General features: G+C 36.7%; 1 protein-coding gene across 1 annotated transcript in view; it reads left to right on the top strand.

The window, feature by feature from the left end:
* Positions 1 to 27,552, top strand: part of IQCH (IQ motif containing H) — a 295,121-nt gene that overhangs the window by 201,671 nt on the left and 65,898 nt on the right. Inside the window, exons 15-16 of the mRNA XM_051980800.1 lie at positions 20,186 to 20,306; positions 24,331 to 24,617. Coding sequence (XP_051836760.1) covers positions 20,186 to 20,306; positions 24,331 to 24,617 — 408 coding nt within the window. The remainder of the gene's footprint in view (positions 1 to 20,185; positions 20,307 to 24,330; positions 24,618 to 27,552) is intronic.

Below are 27,552 nucleotides of genomic sequence, written 5' to 3'. Positions count from 1 at the left end.
CATACAAAGAAAAATAAATCATGGCCCTTATATCCAAAGGATTTGCAGTCTTAAATAACAATATGTACCATAGTACAAAAAAAGTTAAAACATTTATCAAGTGCCCAATGAGTGGTATTAGTGCTAAAGGCTTACTCTGAGCTGGGAAGACTTCAGAGAGAGGTTGAGCTTCCATTTGGATAAAATATTACAGTTGTCAGAAGCAGTCTTACATTTTGAATAAAGATCTGGCCTAGAATGCAAGAAGAAGTGGGTCCAAATACTGCCTCTCAGTTACAGTAGTTGGGTGACACTGGGCAAATCTCCTGATCTCTCAGGACTAGACAACTTTTTAAGGCAATAAATTGCAAAGATGGCTCTGACCTGCAATAGTTATTTGCCTGGTGAGTTTCCTCAACAAAGAATTCTCTTTCCCATTGAAATCACAGGTCCATCCACTCCCTGTGCTTATCATAAGCTTTAGAACTGAAAGAGACCTTTGGGATCATCTGGTCAAATCCCTCCTATTTATGAGGAATAATGCCCAGAAAAGAGAATTTATTTTCCTTAGATCATACATACATAGCTAGGTAAGTAGAAAAGCTAGGAATCCCTCATAACTGGTTTCCTTGCAAACCTCAAGTAAATTGAATTGTAATTTGAACTTATTCTTACTATGATAACCCAAGTAACAGTTTGTGAGTCCCAGATCTCTGTAGTATTGTTTTATGCTTTCCTTCCTAATAGTCCTGTATATTTATCAGAGGTTGTTGCTGTTCTGTCATTTTTCACTAATGTCTGACTATTTGAGACCCCTTTGTGGGGTTTTCTTGGAAAAGATACTGGAGTGATTGGCCATTCCTTCTCCAGCTCATTTTACAGAGGAGAAGCCTAAGACAAATGGGATGAAGTGACTTGCGCAGAATCCCACAGATAGTGAGCATCTGAGGTCAAACTTGAACTTGGGAAGATGACCCAGCAACCTACATGACACTACGGTCCCACGCGGTCCATTTATCACAACAAGCTGGTGTTGGAGAAGGGAAGGCTTCTTTGTAAATTGTAGAGAGCATGGTTCACCATAGTTAAGAAAAGTCATTTTCTTAATAAATGAAATGTTTGGGGCAGCTAAGTGGTGCAGTGGATAGAGCACCAGTCCTGAAGTCAGGAGGACCTGAGTTCAAATCTGGCCTCAGACACTTAACACTTCCTTGGCTGTGTGACCCTGGGCAAGTCACTTAACCCCAATTGCCTCAGCAAAAAATAATAATAATAATAATTAATTAAAGTGAAACCTTCAAGGCCTTTCATGTATTTTATTGTGTTGTTGGTCATGTGGCATCTTCTTAGCATTATCACTTGGGGAAACATCGTCATCCTAGAGTTTACAAGACCTTGGTTCTAGTCCAGGCTCTGGTCCTCACTAGCTGGGTATCCATGGACAATGTACTTAACATCTCTGAATATCAGTTCCCTCATCTAGAAAATGGGAACAATAAAACTTATAATACCCAAGGATCAAATGAGTTCACAAATGCAAAGAAATTTTATGAATTGTAAGGCATTATGTAAATGGAAGATTTTACTATCTCCTATAGTAATGATAGTAATAATATCAATTATTTCTTAAATTGAGCTGTTTTCTATATAGTATTCTCTTCTTTTCATGATGAGAGCAGAGCTGTATTTTAACAAAGCTACATCCAGTTCAGTTCAGTGAACATATGTTAAGTCCTTCAGGTCATTGTATAGTATATATACATACATACATACAAACATGCATACATACGTGTGTATCCAATAAATAATTCTTAGCAGAAAAATCTCTTATTTGGGGGTCATTTCTTTAGCCTGAGATTGCTTTGAATTTTTTAACTCACCCGTCAGACACATGTGACTTTTCAGTTTCACATGAAAATTGACATTGAGTTTTATATAATTCCCTTTCAGTCCTTCATGAAATGTTGTAATAAGCTGTCAATTCATTTCACAATTTAACTTAATATTAGGCCCACAGGCAGAACCAGCTTAGTATGTGTTTATTTTTTGGATAGCTTGTTTCTTGAGCAGAAAGAAGATTTGGAAATATAGATGGTTTTTTATTTGCATTTTTAGTAAAAAAATTTTTGGTATTTTAAAAAATCTGCTGCAGATTAAAGATGAATAATAAACTCATTTATTACAGATGCTCAGAGAATGGGATTGTTCTGAAAAATTAAAAATTTAGATGGCTAAGTATATCCCATCAGAATCATCAATTTTCAAACACTTAGAATATAATGTAATATATAGCTTTCTCCCCGCTCCTCACTAGATCCCTTCTCAGATCATTCATGGCAAGCCTGGGTTCTTGAAGGTGTTATCTCTGGAATACCACTTTGGCTAGGTTCTAGCAAGCTGGAAAAGCTTTTAAGGTAAACATCTCGACTACATGTCTCAAGTCAGAGAACCAGCCTAGATAAATTTGGTGAGATTGGTCGCCAAGGAGTTAGTCATCATTAATTTTTAAGGGAGAGAGTAGGGACTGGAGAAACTTATGAGAAAATCTAAGGTATTGATGAGGTGTAATCTATACTGGTAGAGGAAAGATGCAGAGGGATGAGGTTTTAGATTAATTATCAAAGAATTGACATGGAACATGATAAAATATACTTAGGACTACAAAATATAAATTTATCTTTCTTTGGAGATTAGAAGGTTTTGATTTCTTTGTTTTGTTTTGTTTTTACCCCAAAGAACTTTGGGGCTATTATTTTCTACATCAGTTATCTTTGTGTAAGAATGTAGATGAAAAGGTATAGGAGATGTGTTTATCCTCTGACCTGAAAATAAAATGTTTGAGTAGATCCCCTCCGGTCAGTTCACTTACTTGGCAATTAACTACAGAGAATAATTCTAATAATGGATAAATAATAAATAATTCTAATATTTGGATTCTAGGGAAGAGAGAATTGACCATACATGGTTGGGAACTGCAATGATTCAGTTCAAAAGAAAGGGAAGTGGTTCTTTCCAATTTTTCCCGTTCCAGTCGGTCTCCTTTCTAATTAGTACAGCTGATGCTTCATCACCATTGGAAAAGACTGAACCATGTTCATATTTTCCTTATCTCTGAGAATTCCTCATGATGATCTCTTCCAGTTCAATGGTTATCTTTATCAAGCTGCCAGTGTTTAGTTTGAAGTGGCTCTCCATTCCACAGGAAGATGACAGAGAATGAAAATTGCTTCCCTAAGTTAAATTAAAATCAGGATACCCCTTCCTAGGACCTACAATAATCAGATATGCAAGCTGTTGGTTTGTATGTCCTATTGATTTAATATGCTTCTAATCAGTACATAAAGCTATAGGCCTGCAGTGTTAATTTTTCATATGCTTACAAAGTACCCTTTGATTTTCTGTCACACGTTAATTACAGCGTTTTGCCATTAAATAGGAAGCTTTGTGTAAACTAATTACTAGGTAATCATTGTCTACCGCAAGCGTGCTGTTTGTACCTTTTATTTTATTCTAAAAATGCACAGATCTCACAGTCTGGGAACACTCTACCTTCCAGCCATTAGCTCTCACTAATTCATAGCATTATTGTGTTAGGATTGTAGGAGTTGTAATTGTTGTGGTATCAGTGCTGTTAATTACCGGAGTAAACAGTTGAAATGGTGCCAAGGTCTATTGTACAAGGCAGAGAAAAGGAGGTTTAAATGTTACTTCCACCATCTGGGGACCGGAGGAGAGGCAAATGCTTGAAAACAGCAGTGAGGCAAGATCAGATCTTCAGCTCCAGGGTTTTAGGCCATATGGATCTGGAATAGTTTGAATCAATTGAATTTAACTGCCAGTTTTTAGCAATAACAGCGTGGAAGGAAAGAATGAAGCAAGAACAGTAAAAGATAAGAGAACTTGGAGAGTGTTCCCCTGTCCGGCAAGTACTCTCCGGCACTCTTTGGGAAATGTTTATTTTGCGAGGGATCACAAAGCAGGGCTGCAGAGATGGAGAGCGGGTAGAGTCCAGAGAAGCCTGGTCATGGCGTGCCGCGAGAAGCATGACGTTTTTAAGTCCCTCGTCCTTCCTGCCGTTCTGACGGCTACACCAACGCAGGTTACCAAGGCTTCAGTGCAATTTTGTAATTTTTTGTAAATTCGTAGTTGTGCAATGTGTTCAATTAATTTCTCTCACTACAAGAAAACTAGTTTTGAAATTGAGTTTTAAGGAAATAAATTAGAAAAAATCCATCTATTTCTAGCTTATTTATCCAAATCTCAAGGTGTGCAAAAATTAAATTAGTCAAATAAATGAGGAAAAGAGTGACTAAACACAGATAGACATACATATAATTTTGTGCTTAATTTAGAATATGAAATCTCCTAACCTTCTTTGTCCTTGTTGTTCTGCAGGAATGAAAAATAGCAAAACCAAAGAATGCTTCAGCTTTTAAATTTTAATTTTCAAGTAGAATGAAAAGGGAAATCAGCATATAATACATATCCACATATTCATATATATGCAGAAAAATACATAGATATTAAAGTCATATAATTCCCTAAGAGGAAGAAAAATAGTTTGTTTTCAGTGAATGTGCTTACTGAGTATAGCATTGAATGCAAATTCATAATTTCTTTTTATTATCATTTTTAAGGAAGTTGGATATACTGGGCTGATCTGGTAGATTTCTTATCTTTTATCATTATTTTCTTTTAAATTTTGCCGTGTCAAAGTGAAGGCATTTTTTAAAATCACAGTAGCTTGCCAATGTTACTATTTGGGGGGGGAATATCATTCAAAGAAAATGGAGGTATCTTTCTTTTTCTAAACCACCCTGGATTATTTCTTTTTTATTGTTTTCTTAGCAGATGTTGAAAGTTGTTCGGGGCACGGTGTAAACAATCCTTTTAAATAGAGATATCCCAAATAGTCGTTCATAACAATGAACTGAAAGCCATGTGTGTGAGTTTTTATGATGATGGTTTTGGGCTGGGGATAGCTGTGTCCCGCTTTTGTGTGTGCAAGCGGAGCTCAATTTAGAATCTGAAGAAGTGCTCAATCTTTATATATTGAAATCCCCAGCATGCCGAGTGACAGCGTGAGCCTGAAAGGAAAACCATGGCCCCATGTGGTGTGGAAAAAACGGAACAGCAGTTTAAGTGCTGGAAAGTTGAAAGAGAACTAACCTTCATTCGCTTCTGGTTGGGGAGAGCGGTTGTTTTGTGTTTTACAAGTGAGGCATAGCATATGTGCCTCAGTTGGACAAAAAGCCTCTTGAGTCAAAGCGACCCCTAGGCCCTGTGTGTTGATCCAAGGCAGAGGCCTCGATAATGAGGGACAGACCCCTCAAGATGCAGCGAGTCGCTAATGCTACATAAGTACAGAATTATATACACCGCATTCTTACCATTCTGTTTAATGTGAGCCTCAACCGCAGCCAATCGCTTGCCACCCAGCCGAAATGGGCCATTAGCTATCGAGGGAAAATTGTCTTTGCTGCTTTCAGCAGATGGAGCAAATATTTTACAAAGCAATTTTACATACCAAAAACATTTGTGTTCCTCGGTAATGGTGGCTGTTTTACATTATGGTACCTTCTACAGCAGCATAATTTTCCATCTCATCGGAGGCAAAGTTGGCATTTTTGATTTTAAAATTCTCAATTAACAATTAAACACAGAGTATTAAAACAGTCCTTAAACTTTAAGTAGGTGTGGAAAGTAGTTTATGACTTCCAAAGACATTTTCATTTTTCCTTCATCCCCTCAGCATATTTTCACCCTCTAAAGAGGTTATGTCGGGCGAGGGCCTCACTATGGAGAAATGAATGGGAACTTTTGTTATTGATGCCAAAATAAAGCAAGCCAATGTACGGGTCATTGGCCAACAATGGCTGCACATGCCCCTGCCATCAGTTAGATCCCGATCCCAAGAAGCTATGATTTGTGGGTATAGAATTTGTTCCTTGAGTTTTAGATCAAGCTATTACTCATAATGCAGTGGCATCCAACCTTGCCACCTGTCCAATCAGAAATGTTTACAGTTCCTAATCAAGGTAACCATGTTGGGAATCACAGATAAGACAAAACATCATCCAAAAAAGGAAAAGAAAAAGTATGAAAAGAAAGAAAAGAAAAAGCTCCAAATCTGGGAAGTACATTTTCTTTCCTTTTTTGAACTTGGCCATCCAGACAGGTCATATCTACAGCACCACCACTATGTGGAGAAGACATCAGGGAACAGTGGAAAGATTACTCATTTGTCAGATACTGTCACTTCCAGCTTTGCCACAAACTAATTACCAATCTTGAGCAAAGTACTTTCCCCTTTTGGATCTCAATTTCCCTATCCCTAAAATTTGGGAGTCAAAATGGAAGGTTTATGAGACCCTTGTCTTGTGCTAACCATGTATAATTTCTTTCCAGGGGTTCTCTGACTCATTTTCCTGTACTTAGGAAGCTTTAGCTTCCCCCCACCAAGTTTTCTTATCTGAGTCCTTTAAAATAAGATTAGATGAGCAAGATACCTAGCTTGATTTTGAGTCCCATTGGAAGGAATGTTTTGATGTCAGAAAAGAGAAGAAGAGAGAAAAGAGGATGAGAGAAAGAAAAAGGAAGAAAAAAGAGGAGAAGGAAAGAGGAGAGGAAAGGAAAGAAAAAGGAAGAAAAGAGAAAAAGAGGAGAAGGAAAAAGGACAGGACAGGACAGGAGAAGAAGAGCAGGAGAGAAGAGCAGGGGAGGAGAGAAGAAGGCTTCTTGCTAGATAGTCCACAAATGATAAGTAACCAAGGAAATTCTTATATACTCCCCCAAAAAAGAATGCTCACTTCAAATCTACCATAAAGAACTATTACAATGAGAAAGATTTTTTCTAAAGTAGTGATATTTGCAGGATTCTGATTTGTAGGCATTTAATTGGACAAAGAGGAGAGAAAATCAAATTACCTTTAGGAAATTACACAGTGATTTTAATGACCCCGACCTTGTCCCTGGAACAAAGGCCTATCTTTTTAACATCAATATTCCTCTGGCAATGCTGTAGAGCTATAAGTCAGGGAATCCCAGTCTCTAGAGGTTTGAAGTTGCAGGTCACCCAAAGGGCGATGGAGAGGTAAAGGTAGATGGAAGTAGATTACCCCACAGTATCAATGTACATTTGCACAGGAGGGCAGCCTAAAGTATTCCATCAGAGAAACATATGAGAAGAAAAAAAGAAAAGGCTGATTTTGTAGCAAAAGGAAGGATTAATTGATGAATAATCAACATATTCCATTGATATTCATAGAAAGTCAAGAGAATTGGAGAACTTGTGGGAACTCAAAATTGGGAGAGTCCTCAGAGCAATTCAGTCCAATCCCTATATGATGTGTCCAACTAGCCTTTGGTTGAAGACTTCTAATGAGGAGGAGCCTATTTGTTTTCAAAGCAACCTGGGGAGGCCCCATCATGTCATTATCTCTTGTAGAAAGATTTGTAGGAGGTCACTGGAAAGAGTCACATTAAATGAGAAGGTGGGGCTGAATTGCAATTGGTACCAGCAAAATATGTGTCCATAATGATAAAATCACATGGAAGTGAGATTTGTACATTTTCTTCCTATATTAATCATTCAATCAATAAACATTTGGTGATACAAAGGACAAAAATATCACCCCTGCCCTAAAAGATCCCACATTCTCATGGAAAAGGTAACATATAAATCTCTCTCTCCCTTTGCTTCTGTGTCTCTTTCTCCTTTTTTCCCTGTCTCTACATCTGTCTGCTTTCCAGTGAGGGATGGAATATCCTATCTTATTATTGGTGTGACCCTGGGCAAGTCACTTAATCTCAACATGCCTCAGTTTCCTCATCTATAAAATGAGGAAGTTGAGGTCCCTTCCAATTCTAAATCTATGATTCTATGATTCAGCATCTTCCTGGAATGAATCACTGAAAAACCAAATTTGTAAGAGGGCATCTGAGTGACATATTAGAGCAGCTCTTTTTTTTTTTTTTAAATAACTTTTTATTGACATAACCCATGCCAGGGTGATTTTTTACAACATTATCCCTTGCACTCACTTCTGTTGCGATTTTCCCCCTCCCTCTCTCCACCCCCTCCCTCAGATGGCAAGCAGTCCTATACATATTAAATATTGTAGATATATGTGCAGTATATACAGTATATCCTACAATATATATGTGCAGAACTGAACAGTTATAGAGCAGCTCTAATTAGAAATCTATTCTTTTAGTTGAATCAAACTATACTATCAAACTAACATTATGGGGCTATGAAGAATAATGAATGAATAAATAAATGAAAAATATTTACTAAGTGACTTGAAGTCAGGAAGACCTGAATTTAAATCCAACCTTAAATATTTACTGTATGAATCTATTCAAGCCACTTAACTACTCTGTCTTAGTTTTCTCATCTGTAAAATAAGGCTAATAGCAGCACTTGTTTCACAGGATAATTGTGACATCAAATTTTCATAAATGTACATGTATTTATGTATGCACATCTACAATGTATGTATCAAAAGAGAGAGGAAGAGATATCTCTATGTGTATGTGTGTTTGTGCTTTGCAAAATTTAAAGATGCTATATAAACATTATCTATTATTAGTAGTAGTATTTTGGGAAGATGAGGATTATGTCCTACCTGAGTGGCTCTGGATTAAGTTGCTTCCATTTATCCTTCTATAACATGATCTCCAGACCCCCTTATCCTCTTAGCAAGAGAGTATGCATGTATATTCCAGATAATTTATGTTGGTTCTCACATGTAGAACCCAAAAGTGAACATAAAACTTCAAAGGTAGTCTTGCCATGATAAGAGAACAATAAAACTATCACTTTTCTTCATTTTATTCTTCATATTTACAAAGGCAGCCAAGAATTACACTTGCTTTTCTGACTGGCCAACACATTGAGGCAGCAAAGTGACACAGTGAATAGAGTATTAGACTTGGAGTAAGGGAGACTTGGAGTAAGTGAGTTCAAGCCTAGCCATTCATTACATGTGTGACTCTAGGCAAATCACATAACATTTGTCTACCTCCATTTTTTCATATGTAAGACAAGTATATATAAAAACACCTACCTTTCTAGTTGTTTCAAGGATCAAATGATATTTAATCAAATAATAGTGGATCAAATAAGATTTGTAAAGTGCTTAGCACAGTGCCTGACACATTTATAAATGCTAGCTATTATTATTGTTGAGCCAAAGTACTTGCAGCTTCACTGATCTCGTTTCATAGAAACCAAGGTCTAGCCAGCCACTTTCCTCTAAAACTATTATGGCACAAAAGAATAGGCTATGGAGAATTAGCTCAAAGAATTAACCTTAAAGTTGAGAAATGTCATTCAGGAAAAGACAACAAAAATAGATCCAACTACAAACTAAATATAGATTAGGAAAGATGCATCCAAAAACACAATAGTGACCCTAAAGTCATAGATGGAGTAAATGAACTGCAGAATGCAGAGCCTGGGGAGGCTCGGAAGCTGGTGGAGAAGAGGGACATTGACTGCCGGCAGAGATATGAGGTCTATGCAAACCATGATTTGCATCCACCCAAGCCTACAAAAGTGAACTGCAGGCAGACTTTCATACCCCCCGCCTCTGTGGGGTTAGATCTAGCTATTATATAAACAGGTGATTTTTGGATCTTTCATTCATTCCGTTAAAATGTTAAAAAAAAAAAATACTGAGGAGTAAAACCTAGCTTAACCAACTTAACTTTATTTCCCAAGACCTCACTTTTAAATGAGGCAGGTTGAACTGAATGACTCTTGGGTCACTTGATTCTTGGATCACTTTCAGTTCTCATGGCTGTGACCCAAGAACCTTGGGAAAAATCAGTTTTCCTGTGTGAAAAATGAAGATGATCAAATTGAGAAAAGATGAAAATATTTTGGTACTGAGGAGACAAGACAAAAATGAAAGTCTTTGTTTTCAAAGAATTTACATTCTATTAGGAAATAATTCCTACATATATAAAAATATAAATATTTAATATATGCAAAGTACACACAACATGTAGGGACTTGAAGCAACTCAGTGGCTTTGGAGGAGTGGATGGAGTTATGGGCCTAGAGTCTGGAAAACCTCAGTTGAAATCCTGCCTAATCCTAGGCAAGCCACTTTACTTCAGTTTACTTCAGTTTTCTCTTCTGTTAAAAAGGAATAATAAAAGAGTTGTTGTGGGAATCAAATAAGACAATAATTAGTAAAACATTTAGCACAGTGCTTGGCATCTAGTAAGCACTATATAAATTTTAGCTATTATTATTATTAACCTCTCTCAACCTCAATTTCTTTATCTGTGAAATGAGAATAATTATAGTATCTATCTCACAGGAGTATTATGAGACTCCAATGAGATTTGAAAAGCACTTAAAAACCTTAAAGTCCTACATGAATGCTAATTATTATTATTGCATTATTTTTATTATATACAAGGCACTTCTTGTTGTTCTGTCATTCTAGACACAACCAATTCATTGTGATCCTATTTGGGGTTTTCTTGGCAAAAGATCCTGGAGTGATCTGCCATTTCCTTCTCCAGATCAATTTGCAGATGAGGAAACTGAGGAAAGCAGAATTAAACAACTTGCCCAGAGTCACATAGTAAGTGTTTGGGGCCAGATTTGAACTCACAAAGATGAGTTCCCTGACTCCAGGGGGGACGCTCCATCTACTACACCCCCTAACTGCTCTTATCCAAGGTACAATCAAAGTAATTTAAGCCAGGAGGCATTGGCACCTAGGGAATCAGGAAAAACCTCCTATGGGAGATAGTGCTTGAACTGATTTTTGAAGCAACCTACAGCCTCTCAAAAGAAGAAGACAAGGATGAGGATATATTATAGGCAATAGGAACAAACTGCAAAACCGAGGAAATGGGAGATGGAACATAGTGTACGAGAAACAACAAAAAAGCTAACTTGTCTGGAGTAGAGGGCGTGAAAGATAATAATATGTGATAAGCCTGGGAAGGTGTCTCAGAGACAGGTTTGCAATAATTGATTCCAGAATCATGAAGTTTATAGAGTAGGAGAACAACATGGTCGTGTCTGCACTTTGGGAAATTGATCTTGGCAGCTGAGGAAGGGAGAGATTGAAAGTGGGAAAGATCATGTGGAGTCTGATGAGTTTATGGTTTAACAAAGGCTTTCCTCCTTCCTTGGAGCTTTTGTACAGAATGCTGGTAACTGGTCTTTCCGTGCTGTTATTTCTTCTGGCCATAAGCATACTTGAGCATTGATATTTTCAAAGGTGCTCCCCACCTCGAGTCCTCCTTATGCTATATGAAATCAGCCCATCTCCAAAGAAGAGATAATGAGTTCTTGCTTTTGATGTATTAAGCCTGTCTTTCAAAAAAGGTCCCCAAGGGAAAACACTAGAATGATTCTGCCATAGAGGAAGGCATTATTCTTTGCATGAAATATTGCTGTGATTGTTATCACTTGATAAGCAGCTGATGTAGGCTCAGCACCAAATACCAAATCCTCAGCAGAAATGGGCTTGGTTAGGTTATCCTAGCCAGCAGGGGACATGGATGAAGGCCCTGAACCAGATCCCAGAATCGGGAGCTACAGGTCATACCATATGGTTGAAAAGAGAATCAGCTTTGGTAGTAGGGTCTTTCTGATCAAATCCTCTTTCCCTTTCTGAACTGATGCAGAGTGAGGGGAGTGGGAAGAACATTTACACAATGTTGACATTAAAAGGAAAAACAATTTTGAAAGACTTTACAATTCTGATTGTTACAATGATAAGCCAGAACCAAGGATGAAGCAAACATGCCATCTACTACCTGACAAAGAGTTCAAAATAGGTTTAAAATGCAGCATGAGATACACATTTTTGGACATAACTGATATAGGAATTTGTTTTGATGGACTACCTATATTTTTTATGAAAGTTTTCTTTTTATAAATTATTAAATTGGAGGGAGACAGTGGGAGAGAAATATAATAAATGCTTGCAAAATGGATAATTTTAAATATAATCCTTTTCCCATTTACCTACACACACACAACAACAACAACAACAACAACTCATACGAATTGAACATTTAATAGTGTGGCATCCATCTTCCCTCTGCCTTTTTCCCAGAGTTTATCATGTCCCCAAGTAGGCAAGCTCTGTTGAACCCTCCACGTTCACCACAATCCCCACTGCCACAATTGTATATCGCCCTGCCAGTGCCTTCAGCTGTGTACTTCTCATGGTGAGACATGATTCATTCTCCAGATTCCTACAGCAAAATTTCCTCTAGGATATTTGCTCCCTTGCTGTGGTATTTGTGAACAGAAAAGACACATGGTGGCAAAGCGAAATGGTTCCCTCTCTGAGCAAAAGAGATGGCATGGCAAAGTGTCCAAATGCATCATGAACAGGCTATTGCAATGAATTCTTTGCTCCCACACAGCGTCCTGCATCTGAGGAGATCACTTTGTAAATGTCAACTCATTAATCTTCCTAACACCCCTGAGACACAGGGATTCCCCATCAAATCAGTGTAAGGGGAAATAGCATATCTGAAGGAGCTACCTGGGATTCATCGCTTTAACAGCTTGGTCTCTATTTGAGATGGTACATATCTCCTTGTGCCATTACTCCAACTATTAAAAGCCATGTCCTTACCATTGCAATAATTATCAAAAATATAAAACAGAGCTTTCTAACTCTCAGAATCCTAGAATCCTAGACTCTAGAAGTTCTCTACTCCAACTCAAGATATTAACAGGAATTTCTCTATATAACATCACTTAAAAATATTCCACTAGATTTTGAAGACACTCAGCAATGGGCAGCTACTGCTTTCCAAGATAACTTATTCCATCTTTGGACTATTTCAGATGATAGGAAGTTTTTCTTTTGTATCAAGGTGAAATCTCCCTCTCTTCTACTTTCATCCCCTGTTCCCCTGGGGACAAGCAGAGCAAATCTAATTCCTCTATCACATGACATCCCTTCAAATACTTGAAGACAATTATTATATTTCACTCTATCCTCATCCATGACCTACCCATTTTCCCTTTTCTAGGCTAAACACCCTATGTTCTCCAAACAGATCTTCATATACCATGATCTTCAGTTCATTTCTGTTCTATTCATCTTTCTCTCAATATGCTCCAACTTGTCCATGTATTTCTGAAAACATGGGGCTCACAATAGAACATGGATTTTCAGATGTCATCTGACCAGAGCAGGGTACTGCAATGCCATCTTGTTTACAGAATCACATAATACCAGTGTTGGCAAAGAGCTCAGAGGCTAAATAGAGTCCAACTCTTACTTGAGCAAAAATCTTCTCTACAACCTTCCACCTACCAAGTGATCATCTAGCCGTTGCCTAAAGACCTCCATGAGATGGAGTACATTTTGTCCCGAGGCAGCGCATTCCACTTTTAGATAGCTCTGTTGGGGTGTTTTTTTTTTCCCTTTTCTTAAAAAGCTCTCTAATTTATTAATGTGCTTCCTAAAATGGGATGTCCCAAAATTAAGATATTACTCCATTTGAGGTTTCTCTTCATACAACACAAGATCCCATTAGTTTTTTCAGCCATGGTATCATACTGTGGATGCATAGCCAATTTACAGTCCCCTGGAATCCCAGAATTTTCTTTCATATATCTGTTCTCAATTTGCCTCTGAGATTTTTCCCCACCTCTCTCACTTTTGCCTCTGGATTCAAAAAGAATAACTTTAACTTCTGTCTCCTTTCTCTCATTTGCAAGATGCTCCTGGGAACTTCATTTTATGGAGGAGCCCAGATGACTTTCCTTCGATCCTCTCCTCACTCTACTTCTGACTCTGATCTCGGATACCATCTTCTCCATCCGCTTCTTTTCAGCTCTCCTTGATGTAGCATCATCCCCTATTAAAATATAAGCTGTTCGAGGTCAGATGCTGTCCTTCTTTTGGTTTACACTTTAATCCCCTGCCACTTAGCATATTGCTTTCAGTCATCCCTATTTGGGATTTTCTTGGCAAAGATCCTGAATGGTTTGCCATTTCCTATTTCAGCCCATTTTACAGATCAGGAAACTGAGGTAAACAGGGTCAAGTGACTTGCCCAGAGTCACAAAGTAAGTGTCTGAGGCCAGATTTGAACTTAGGAAGATGATTCTTCCTGCCCAGCACTTTATCCACTTCTCCACTTAGCTTTCTGGTGCATAGTAAGAGTTTAATAAATGTTTATTGCTTTGGCTTGGCTTTGCCTGTCCCACAACACAGACCTTTAGATACTTAAAAACAATTATCATGTCCCTCCTAAGTCTTATCTTCTCCACACTGAAGAATGAATACTGTCATATCCTCTAACCCATCTTTGTCAGTTTGAATCCCCCAATCATCCTGGCTCCCCTCCACTGAATGTCCTCTAACTCAGTGGTAATATATACTCAAATTGACAGAGGAGACCCTAAACTCTATATAAGGATCGCTGGAGGCTACATATTTACTTAGAAAACCACATATTAATAATGTCTGTTTTATTGTATTTTTATTTATTTTATTAAGCATTTCCTAAGTACATTTTAATCTGGTTCAGCCACATTCTGGCCACATCTTTCACATGTCTGCTCTATCTCATCTATATCTATATATATATATATATATTATATATATATATATATATATATATATATATATATATATATCCTAAAACAAAGCCTCTTAAACTGTGGGTTGCAACCCCATAGAGTGTCATGAACTGAATGTGAGGGGTTGCAAAAATATTATTTATTATCAGTAATGCTTGATTTCTATATTTCATATACCTATGTATCTTGGGCTGTGTAAAAATGTATTGGGCAAAAAGGAGTCATTAGTAGAAAAACCTTGAGAAGCCCTGATCTAATATGTCATGCCTCAAACTGAACAGATAAATGATGATCCAAGTTGGACATATTTCAAGGGGACCACCAATTGCCCATCTCTGAACATCAGGTCTCTCTGAATGCATTCTAAAATCATATTTGCTTTTCTTGGTTGCCAGCCCACTATGGACACAAAGATTATTTTCTTCATTGAGTGCAGGTGAAATTTATTTTTTGAACTCAAATTTAAAACATTACCTTTAAGCACATGAAAGGTCACTATCTTATAATTTGCCCTAAGTTTTTAACTGTACTTGTGCCACCTTGATCTAAAACATGTTTTTTGGATATTTTAGTAAAGGGTTGACTTGATGGCTGCCTAAGCCAGGTCAAAAGGAGGCTACTTGCTATGTGATCTTTCCCAAATCAGACTAGAAAGTAGTGCGTAAGCAAAGAAGAAAACCCAGATTTTCTAGGCAATTGCATGACCTGCTAGGCCCTCCTGCTCTGACTTTTCATTTTCCTGAGCAGGTGGCTAAAGAAACGTAATGCTGCTTGGTTCCAGCCTTCAGGCACTTCATGAATCAGAGGCAATTGGTCTTCTTCAGTAGAAGAGAGCCATTCAATCTGAAGCAGATATAAAACAAAAGGGAAGGTAGATATAGATAAAAAGGCTCAAAGGAGAGAAGAAAAGGCTAGTGAGATAGCATTGTGTATTTTCTGTGCTCAATTCTGAGTGATGCAGGCGTTTGGAGAAATCTGGTGATTTAGGTTAAAAACTGGGCAAACTATTACATCATGCAAGGTGACAAGTGTTTGGCGAGTGGGGGGAAGGAGGGAGAAGGCCTATTGCTTTGAGAGCAGTTTTTCTTTCTCTGGTATCATCAGGCACCAGCTCACCACATGAGCCTGCTTTCCCAGCCCATCTTAACAGACCTCCCCCTACTGTGAAGTGAGTCAACCTGAACTGAGCATCGACCAAGGCACTCCGGCAGCTTCTCATGGCCGTTTTGTTTTGTGTGTCAAGCATTTGCTAAGCTAACTAAGGTGCTAAACTGACTGAGACCATGCTACCAGACCTTAGGACAGTCCAGAAAAAATCCAGGTTATTTTGACCTGCCTAATCTATTTACCCAGATGTTTCCCCTATAGTATTCAGATTTTTTTAGACAGCATCTGACACAAGACAAACTAAATAATCTAAATGTTTCATTACATTAGTCCTTCAAATATTTATCATTTTGTCCAAATGAGTACTCCCTTCTCTGATACAACCATCTAGAATGGAGTCTTTAATTTTCTAAATAGGCTGGGGAGGGAGGAGAAGGCAGAACACTTTTGGTATTAGGGAATTGAAAATAAATTTGCATTTGGATTATTTCTAGGGCATTTAATAATTTTATGCTCTAAAAAATTCTGTGGTTCTAAAGATCATACATAGATTAGAGACTATCTAATCAAACCCTCCCTCCATTTTCAGGCAAAGAAATTGAGGTGCAATTTGATACAATGATTTAGAATCATAATATCCTAGACTTCAGGCTGGAAATGACCTCAGAGGCCATGTAACCCAATCCCCTCAATTTACAGGTGATGCCTAGGGAGATTAAGTCATTTGTTCTGCCTTGCTCATATAGATAGTAAGTAGCAGAGCTGGAATTTGAACTCAGGATCTCTAATTCCATAGCTAACACTGTTTCAATTTTATTGAACATCAGTAGCATGTTCATCATTGGATCCCAATCCCAACACATATGCTTGTCCATGCTATAAAAAAGAATTTTAAGATTTCCTCCTCTGAATCCACATGTCTGATATGATATGACAAGCATTAGTCAAATAGATTTGTATCCAGAGTTTTGCCAAATTTAGGATGGAAATGAAGTCTAAATGTGACTTCACTTTAAAACTTTTTTGTGCAATAGTCTAGTATTCATAAACTCAAAGATCCCAGCTTCTAGGATAAGAATTCATTGTTTGACAAAAATTTCTGGGAAAATTGGAAAACAGTAGGGCAGAAATTAGGCACTGACCAACATCTAACATTCTATACCAAGATGAGGTCAAAATGGGTCCATGATTTAGATATAAAGAGTGATATCATAAGCAAATTAGAAGAACAAAAGATAGTCTACTCCTCAGATCTGTGGAGAAAGGAAGGAATGTGTGGCCAGAGAAGAATTAGAGTACACTAGGAAATGCAAAATGGATAATTTTTTATTAAGTTAAAAGGATTTTTTATCAAAGCTTTTTCTTTTCAAAACATATACGTAGATAATTTTTAAATTACCTTTGCAAAACACTGTGTTGCAAATTTTTTCCTTTCCTTCCCCCACCTCCTCCCCTAGATGGCAAATAATCCAATACACATTAAACATGTGCAATTCTTCTACACATATTTCCACAATTATCATGGTGCATAAGAAAAATCAGATAAAAAGGGAAAAATGAGAAAGAAAACAAAATGCAAGCAGACAACAATAAAAAAGGTGAAGATGCTATGTTGTGATTCACACACAGTCCCCCCAATTCTCTCAATGGGAGAAGATGGCTCTTTTCATCACAAGACCATTGGAACTCACCTCAATCATCTCATTAAGAGCCACATCCATCAGAATTGACCATTGTATAATCTTGCTGTTGTATATAATGTTCTCCTGGTTCTACTCACTTCACTTAGTATCAGTTCATTTTAGTCTCTCCAGGCCTCTCTAAAATCATCCTGCTGATCATTTCTTATAGAACAATAATATTCATAACATTCATATGCCATAACTTAGTCATTCTCCCACTGATGGGCACTTAATCAGTTTCCACTTTCTTGCTACTACAAAAAGGGCTGTTTCAAACATAAGTTTAAAAAGTTTTTATATAAACCAAACCAATGCAGATAAGATTATAAGGGAAGCAGAAAAGTGGGAAAAATTGTTTATATTCAAGGGTTCTGATTAAGACCTCATTTGTAAAATATCTAAAGAATTGACTCAAATTTATAAGAGTACAAGTCGTTCTCCAATTGATAAATGGTCAAAGGATATAAACAGACAATTTTCAAATGAAGAAATTAAAACCATTTATAGTCATATAAAAAATGTTCTGCATCATTATTGATCAGAGAAATGCAAATTAAGACAACCCTGAGCTACCACTACACACCTGTCAGCTTGGCTAAGATGACAGGGAAAGATAATGAGGAATGTTGGAGGGGATGAGGGAAAATTGGGACACTGATACATTATTGGTAGAATTGTGAACTGATCCAACCATTTTGGAGAGCAATTTTGAAACTATGCCCAAAGACTTATCCAACTGCACATCTTTCTTTGATCCAGCAGTGTTTCTACTGGGCTTACATTCCAAAGAGATCTTAAAGGAGGGAAAGTGACCCACATGTGCAAAAATGTAACCTTTTTATAGTGGCAAAGAACTGAAAACAGTGGGTACCCATTTATTTGGGAATGGCTGAATAAGTTATGGTATATGAATGTTATGGAATATTATTGTATAAAAAACAATCAGCAGGATGATTTCAGAGAGGTTTGGAAAGAGTGAAGTGAGTAAAACCAGGAGATCATTGTACACAGCAACAACAAGATTATGCAACGATCAATTCTGACATGTGATTTTTTTTCAACAATGAGATGATTCAGGCCAAATCCAGTGATCTTGAAATGGAGAGAGCCATCGGCACCCAGAGAGAGCACTGTGGGGACTGAGTTTGAATAACAACATAGTATTTCACCTTTTTTGTTGTTGTTTGCTTGCATTTTGTTTTCTTTCTCATTTTTCCCTTTTTGATTTGATTTTTCTTGTGCAGAATGATACTTGTGGAAATATGTATAGAACTGTGCATGTTTAATTTTATTAGATGTTTAACATAATTAGATTAGTTTCTGTCTAAGAGAGGGGGTGGAGGGAAGGGAGGGATAAAAATTTGGAACATAAGGTTTTGCAAGAGTAAATGTTGAAAACTATCTTTGAATGTATTTTGAAAAATAAAAAACTATTATAAAAAAAAAAAAAACAACTTTTTTTGCATTCTGAGGGAAAAGAGATCTGGAGTTTAAAAGAGCAAAAAGAAGTTGTCCCAAAAGAAAAAAGTCTTTTATATTTGGAAGTCAGAGTGCTTCCATTTTATGGAAAGGCTCCTCCTGTGGTTTATTTGGGGAGAGAGGAGAAGATAGAGAAAGAAGAGAAAACCAAAATTCAAAACCCAGTGGCCTCTGAGTCACTTGACTAATTCTCATGACTGTTCTAATCTAGAAGAAAAATAAATGAATTATCTGACTACATTGTTGTTGCTGTTGTTCAGTCACGTCATACTTTTTGAGACCCTTTCTTGACAAAAATGCTGGAGTGGTTTGTCATTTTTTTTCTCCAGTGAATTAAATGCAAACAAGATATGACTTATCCACAGTCACATAGCTAGGAGTGTCTGGGACTGGAACTCAGGAGTTCTCTATTCACTGAGTCTGCCACTGATGCTTAACACCTGTGTAACGTAGAGTAAGTGATTCAGCCTTCTCTTTTACTTTTAATTAAGAGGGAGGGATTGGACAGACTCTGACAGCCCCTCACCCACTAGCTCTACGATTTTTTTTGCAATGCAGAGCACCTGGGCAGGCCAATCTGCAGGAATCCAGGGAAGAAGAACCACTGAAGAGGGAAGAGGCACAGAATAGAGTGGGCTGGGGATACCAAAGAAAAACTTGGCTTAATTATCAATTTTATTCAAGACTAACCCTCCTAAAACTTGTAGAACATTAGAATTTAAAATTTTGGATCTTAGATCTAGAGTTCTTAATTTGATTGTATCATGGGCTCCTCCATCAATCTGATAGAATCTATCCCCCTTGTCCAAATGTTTTTAAATGCAAAGAATAAAATACACAAAATTCCAAAGGAAACTAATTATATTAAAATATATAATCAGAATATTTTTAACCAAGTTCTAAGACCCCAGACTAAAAATTTCTGTCTTAGACATTATTTTACCCTATCCCTCCATTTGATGCATGAGGAAACTGAGGCTCTGAGAGACTACTTGCCCAAGGCTACCCAGCCTGTTGATGGCATAACTGAGACTAGAATCCTGATCTCCCGATTCCTAGTTCAATATGCTTTCCAGTTGCCTCTATTGCAGCTGTACTCTTCTGCACACCACATATAAGAGCCAAACCACCACTATCGGGATTTTAAAAGGGAAGAATACCTTGGAAAAATCAAAACCAAAAGAGTCTGGAAAAAGGAGGAAAATTTCAAAATGTCTTTTTTCTGACTCTGGGTAAACAGTAAGCACATTTTTTTTGCCTGTTGGAGGCCTGGTTTTTAATCACTCCACAAGCAGTTTTCATTTCTGTAGTAAAATTGCTTGTGGTTCTATTTAATTTGTTTCTGCAGGAGCCAGCTTTGGAGAGGATCTCCGAGGAGCTGGCGGGCATTTTAGCACAGCACGCGCAGCTAGTCAATGAGAAACGATTCCCTTCATGGGCAAAATTCCTCCGTACATTTCTCAGTCAAGGTAAATAAGACTACAAAGTTTCTCCTAAGTGCAAGTAGCTATATTCTCTTGCATTTTGGGTTTGGGGCCATCTAAGGCTAGGGCAAGGTTTGACTTACTTGGCTATATCTTTGAAAGGTGTTCATTTGTAATTGTCCCTCTCCTATTTTTGTATCTCCCATAAATATCTATCTTGTACCCTACATTTTTAATAAACAAAAATCAACTCTGAATATGTTAAGCTAGGGCAATTCCACATCCTGATTTTAATCTCCAAAGTCTACATAATTCCTTGCTTTAGGAGTTTCCTCTCCTCCAGAAGGAATACTATTACTTCTCATGCTAAAAATTGAACTCAGGATAGATTGTTTTGAGATAAGAGTCCTTCTCTCTTGCCTAGGAAATTTAGAAAGCATATAATCAACTTCATCCTCTTAATTGCTCAACAAGTCTACACAAGTCTGAAGGGAAGAGAATCACATATTTATATATCTTTAGATCAGCCATTGCACCTAATAGAGTGCCTTAATCATCAGTCAGTCAAAATACATTTATTAAGTGTTTATTATCTTCCAGACATTATGTTAAGCCCAGAAAATACAAAGAAAGGTTAAAACACAGTCCTTGACCTTAAAGACCTCACATTTTAATAATAGAAATAACATGCAAAAAATAATGTATATACAAGATATATACATTGTAATTGGTAGTTAAGGTAGTTTCAGAGTAAGTGTGGTGTTGACAGGAAGATAAGGAAAGACCTCTTTCAGAAGATGGAATTTGAGCAGTCTTGAAGGGCAAGGGAGGATGACGAGGTAGAAATGAAAAGGTAAGATATAGGTGCTCAGTGTGGGTTGTGTGAAGGTTTCTTGCTCATCAAAAGCATTTTTAACTACTGTGGAAACAAAATTATGATCTCAAATCTCTTGATAATTGAAACTCAGCAAGAACTAATGCTTAGCTAAATTTACTAAGCCTCAAACTTTTAAAACACTGAAATGCAATAGTATAAGGTACAGCACAAAAAAAGAGTACATCTATCAATCAGTAAGCATTTATTAAATACTTCCTCTGTGCTAGGAGGTAAATACACAGACACAAATAACCCTTGTCCTCAGCTTTCCTTCCAGACAACATTTACACTTAAAAGTACACATAAAAATGAAATATAAGGTAATTTTGAGAAGATGTAGCATTTGGGTATGGGGACAGTCTGTGCAATTAACAGACATGAGAAATGAAATGTCATAAGAGCCACATTCTCTAGTAAGCCCCCTAAATTACAGAGGAAGGCAGAATCTCTGACTAGTACACGAGGTAGTACATTAGTAGAAATAGAAGTACATTAGCACATTAATGGAAATCTAGCATCCAGATCATGGGCAATAATCATTGCGTGGTATTTTGTGCTCACTGGCTTACATCTAGAAGATTAGGTTCAACTGTGAAAGCTACATTTTGAGAAGGCCATTGACTGAGTAGTAGGCAGGTGAGAGTAGGCCATTGTGAGAAGGCTGGAAGTTATATCCACTGAGCTACAAACAAAAGAACAAGTTGTGTTTAGCCCAGAAAAATGAAGAAAACCCTTGATGAGTAACTTCCAGTATTTGAAGAGCTGTAGCTTATAATTGGGAACAGATTTATTTTCTATTGTTCCAGAACATCATACTAGAATCGATAAGTGAAACTCAACACAATAAATATCTGTTGAGCATCTATTATATTATACATTGTACTGAGTACTTGTGGGAAAACAAAGACAAATATAAAAAATGATAGTCCCCCTCCGTGAGAATCTGGTGGAGGTGGGGGTGAGATAAGAGACAAGATAAGCACACAGGCAACTGTAATATAAGTTTGGATATGAAAAAAAGCACATCAAAGGGTTCAAATGGATTGTTTTGAAAAGTTTGAGAGGGTAAGTGTTATTTTTAGCCAAGGGTATCTTGGAGGTCACCAAGAGACAGATTTTTGACTCAATATAAAGAAATTGCATCTAATAAAGAGGGCTGTCTGTGAGTAGAAGAGGTTACATCTTAGAATAGAGTTCTGCATCAATGGAGCTATTTTAAAAGAAGCTAATTGGCTATCAGACAATAGTAGAGCAACAGAATATATTTGTTGAGTGGGAAATTGGACTAGATGACTTTTAATAGCCCTTCCAACTCCAAAATGTATTGATTCTTCAATATAAGGCAGCCAACTCAAAGCATTAAAACCACAAATGGAAAAACAATAACCCTCCTCTCTTTTTTTTTTCTCTCTCTCTCTCTTTCTCCCTCTATCTTTTTCTCTGTGTGTCTCTCTTTCTCTCTCTCTCTGTCTCTCTCTTTCTCTCTCTTTTTCTATATAGATATAGTTATATAATATATATAGTTATTATAATATATATTTATATAGCTATAACTATAGATCCATATGTAGTGTATATGTGTATCTATGTGTGTATGTATATATATAATAAAGAGAGGTTATTATCTGTCCATACATTTGAAAAATGTATCTTTGTATACATATATATTTAATATACATATATGCATACATATAATATAGATAGATTACATATTTCAATACACTAAAGATCCATTATTTCAGTAATAGAGATATTCCCAAAGAAAACAGCCATCCATTTCTAACTTTGGGAGGCTCTCTATTTAGTTAGTTCAGGAACACGTGACTTTAATGTTTTATTAATGGTGGGAAACAAGGGTGAGGACTGGATGTGTTACAAAAGCTGGGCCATCAAAAACAATAACCATAAGGGCTTTCCCCTCACTGTCAGGGAGTGGTAAAGGGAAATTGTGAGTTCTTTTCAGGTCAAACTAATAAGGCTTCTGTAGGAAAGAAAATAATGCTGATACTTCAGCAGCTCCTGCTTCATTCCTATTTTTTTCCTTTGAAGAATGCAGAGGCTCTATTCAATTTCTGAATTGTCATGGGATTGTGCTAGGGTAGACAATTGAAAATAAAACAGGAATGGATTTGCTTTGGAAGGAAAAAGGTCCCAGTTTCAATGAGAAAATTCTGGTAGTGACAATGATGGGAGAGATAAAGTACATTGCATTGAAATTAAATATTTTGTAAAGGAAGTTACCTGAAGAGTTGACACACAAAGGTGACAACAGAATCTATCAGGGAGGTTGTTTATACCTTATACAAACATTTTTACCTAACATTTAAATTGTTGAACATTCCAATAGGCTCCTCTTAAAGAAGCATACATATCCTTTATCCATGTCTATGAATTTATTTGGTTTTTCTATTTTGCAATATTTTAACAAAAGTATTTCAGTATAATGGGTTTCCTCTGTCATCCTATGTATTTTATTTTATGCATTTAAACATTATTCTGAGAAGTCTTAGTCCAATTTCTAACAGTCTCTGGCTGTATGATCTCAACCAAATCCCTCCACTTCTCTGTGACTTCATCCCTCATCTATAAAATAAAGGGATTTTTCTAGGCCATTCTGGAGGTTTGTGGACTGCTTTGGCAGCATGGTGAATCTCAGGGTCCCCTTCTCAAAATAATGTTTTTAAATGCATAAAATAAATAGGATTATAAAGGAAGTACAATAATCATTATTTAAAAAAAAAATCCACAGACTACTGGGACCAGATTTGTCTTTAAAATATCATTCAGCTCTAATAGCATATGACAAACTAGGGAAAGTCAATGTGAGAGAAAAATTAATATAGTATATATCCATATAATATTGTTCCCGGCTAATCATGTATTACAAAAGAAAACCCTCTTCAACACTATAATCAAATGTCTAAAATAATATCCCTAAATCCACTCTAAATACATTTGGTCAATGCTTGATATCAGATTATCAATGCCTTTATTCCTCCTACACTTCTTGTGTTACCTTAAGCTTATCTCTGTACTAACAGCTTCTCCACCCTCAATCAATTCCTATCAAACTAACTGCCCCACCATAACACTGTTTCACTTAAAATTTTGTTTTCTGAAAGACAATAAATGATTTTGGTTGAGGTGTACCTATATTTACTATTTTTATAAATCTCATTCTCTTTCCTCCAGGTGGTGTGATCGAGGCATTTCCCCCTTCTGAAAATGTCACCAATTTGACTGTGGATATGTTGATAGAGCCAACAGGAGAAATAAAAATGCTTTCAACAGGGGACCAACTCCATGCAGATGGCCCTTTGGTCTCCTCTGGCAACACCATACCACAATCATCAGTTGATCCAGAGGTTCTCAACACATTATGTTTTCAAATAGGAAATGCATGTAAAGAGAGAAACATCGTGGGTTATTTCTCTATTGACCTAGTGACCTTTATCCATCCAGAAACCTTGGAACAGCAGGTGAGTTGAACAAAGCCCTGTGAAATATTGGAACATGTTAAGACTTCTAACTTCCCACTATAGTACTTAGAGAATAGGAAATACTTCTTGAATTCAGTAGACTTCTGAGCAATCTGTTTCTGTAAATATTATTCACGTTGGTCAAGCCATTGCCATCTTAGACCAAAGTTTAAGCCTAAAGAATGAAGGCAGATGCCATCATCATAGACTGAAAACTACCTAGATTAACTACTTTGTTCTATGTTAAATAAGCAGTCTAAAAAGATTTTCCTAACAGACAAAAATTTTTATGCTTTCCTGAGACTCAATAAGTCTGAAGTCTGTTCTAAAACACAAAATCTCTCACTAGGATGGAGTCACAAGTCCTTATTTCTTTTCTATCCCTATTATCAATAATTTTATTTGTAACTTAAGGTAAATCACTTTCAACCTTACTGTATATGAATTTCCTAGCTGTAAAATCCAATTAAAAAATCTCAATTAGTAGCTACTTCACACATTTTTTTAAAAAGCATATCTACGTGCCTCTGTTTTAAAGTTAAATAATCAGATTCTGGCAATAGCATTTTATACCATATTCTATGTCCACTGATAATCAAAAATTTGAATCCTGTATAATATTCCATGGAACTAGTCATGAGTTTCAAACCTAATCTATTATCTGTATAAACCTTAACAATTCGTTTAAAATTCTAGGACCTCAATCTCCTTTTCTGAAAAATGTAAGTATTGAGAGATTGATTTCTAAGGTCCTTCCCAGTTGTAAAAACTTGCGATGCCCAATATTCACCCTAATGGTTAATCTTCTTTTCAATGTAACTCAAGAAATATTTATTAAACCATGTATTTAGTGCTAAGAGAGTTAACAAGTTCAAAGAAATCCTCATGAAGTTTATATATCTAATAAAAGATCTTCACAGATAAATGTAATAGATAGCTATTTACATCAGTACATTAGATTTTTAAAAGTACTATATAATGTAAGAAATAGAGATTTTCTACTTATTTTAATGTATTTGCAGCATCTTGGGACAACTTCCAATTTTTATAGGATTCACTAAAAAAAGATCATTTCCAGATTCAAAGTATTCTGTGGACTCCGACATTCTCAAAATTTCAGTTTAGGATTCCCAGCTGGAGGATTTCATTTTCTAATCAACAGAACATCAACTAGCTGTGTGATTCTGGGCAAGTCACAACTCCTATTGCAGAGAGTGAGATGAGGAGAGGGAGAGGGAGAGGGCAAAAGAGAGGGAAAAGGAGAGGGAGAGAGAAAGGGAGAAGAAGAGGAAGAGAAAGAGGGAGAGGAAGAGAGAGAGGGAGAGGAAGAGGGAGAGAGAGAGGAAGAGAGAGAGGGAGAGGGACACAGACACACAGAAGAGACAAAGAAAGACAGATAAACACAGAGACAGAGACACAGAGACACAGAAGAAAAATTTATCTATCAGCCTATTCATTGTCCACTTGCCTTATTGAAGAGGAAGAAAAAAGCCATCAAGACAACAATGACAAAAGCCTTAACATAATCTTGACACAAGGAGGAAAAAAACTCAATATCCTGACTTTCATAAAGATCAGTTTGATCCTCAGGATTTTGGTTTCTTTTTTCTCAAGAAGTTTCTTCTTGAAGGGAAAGGGACCTGTATGCGCCAAAATGTTTGTGGCAGCCCTGTTTGTAGTGGCTAGAAACTGGAAAATGAATAGATGTCCATCAATTGGAGAATGGCTGGGTAAATTGTGGTATATGAACATTATGGAATATTATTGTTCTGTAAGGAATGACCAACAGGATGAATACAGAGAGGACTGGCGAGACTTACATGAATTGATGCTGAGTGAAATGAACAGAACCAGGAGATCATTATACACTTCGACAATGATATTGTATGAGGGTGTATTCGGATGGAAGTGGATTTCTTTGACAAAGAGACCTAACTCAGTTTCAATTGATAAATGATGGACAGAAGCAGCTACACCCAAAGAAAGAATACTGGGAAACGAATGTGAACTATTTGCATTTTTGTTTTTCTTCCCGGGTTAGTTTTACCTTCTGAATCCAATTCTCCCTGTGCAACAAGAGAACTGTTCGGTTCTGCAAACATATATTGTATCTAGGATATTCTGCAACATATCTAACATATATAGGACTGCTTGCCATCTAGGGGAGGGGGTGGAGGGAGGGAGGGGAAAAATCGGAACAGAAGCGAGTGCAAGGGATAATGTTGTAAAAAAAAAAATTACCCTGGCATGGATTCTGTCAATATAAAGTTATTATAAAATAAAATAAAATAAAATATTAAAAAAAGAAAGAAAACACTGAATCTCAAAATGAAAAAAAAAAGAAGTTTCTTCTTTTTCTATGTTTCAGTTTCTAGTTTTAGCAGGAGTTCTTATCTGGAATACTATTTCTTCCTAATAAGACTGGACTCATTTTAAAACCATGAGACTTTTTCTGCTATAGCTCTTTTAGAAAAAAGGTAAAGCCCTAATATATTCAGTGATGAGACTGGGGGAAAACCCAGTGTTTTTGCCCCCATAAATGTCACTTTGTTCCTCAAGGTTTTAGCTAATTTGCTCTTCCCTATCACTTTCACCTCTTGGTGAATCCCTTGTTTCCTTTAAGATTCAACTCAAGCACCACCTTCTCTAGGAGATAGTTTCCTCTTTAGGAGAGTCCTTCATCTTTATAAACACCCCAAATACTTTGTACTTATCAGCTTAAATCTTCTTTTTTATATAATGTATCTGCTGGTCACTGAGCCATGTATCTTTGAATCTTTAGTGTCGACTCAGTAAGTTTGTGTAGCTTGCTCCTTAATTTCTACAGACTAAACTGCTCTAAATTTGGATCTATTTTGATAGTTATTTTCTAGCAAACTACCAGTGGCTCTCAGGTGACCCCAATGTCTTAATTTCAAAGCATTTTAACCTCCCA

Source organism: Antechinus flavipes, chromosome 2, assembly GCF_016432865.1.
Source record: "Antechinus flavipes isolate AdamAnt ecotype Samford, QLD, Australia chromosome 2, AdamAnt_v2, whole genome shotgun sequence".
Lineage (NCBI taxonomy): Eukaryota > Metazoa > Chordata > Mammalia > Dasyuromorphia > Dasyuridae > Antechinus > Antechinus flavipes.
This window is presented reverse-complemented; position numbering and strand designations above follow the sequence as displayed.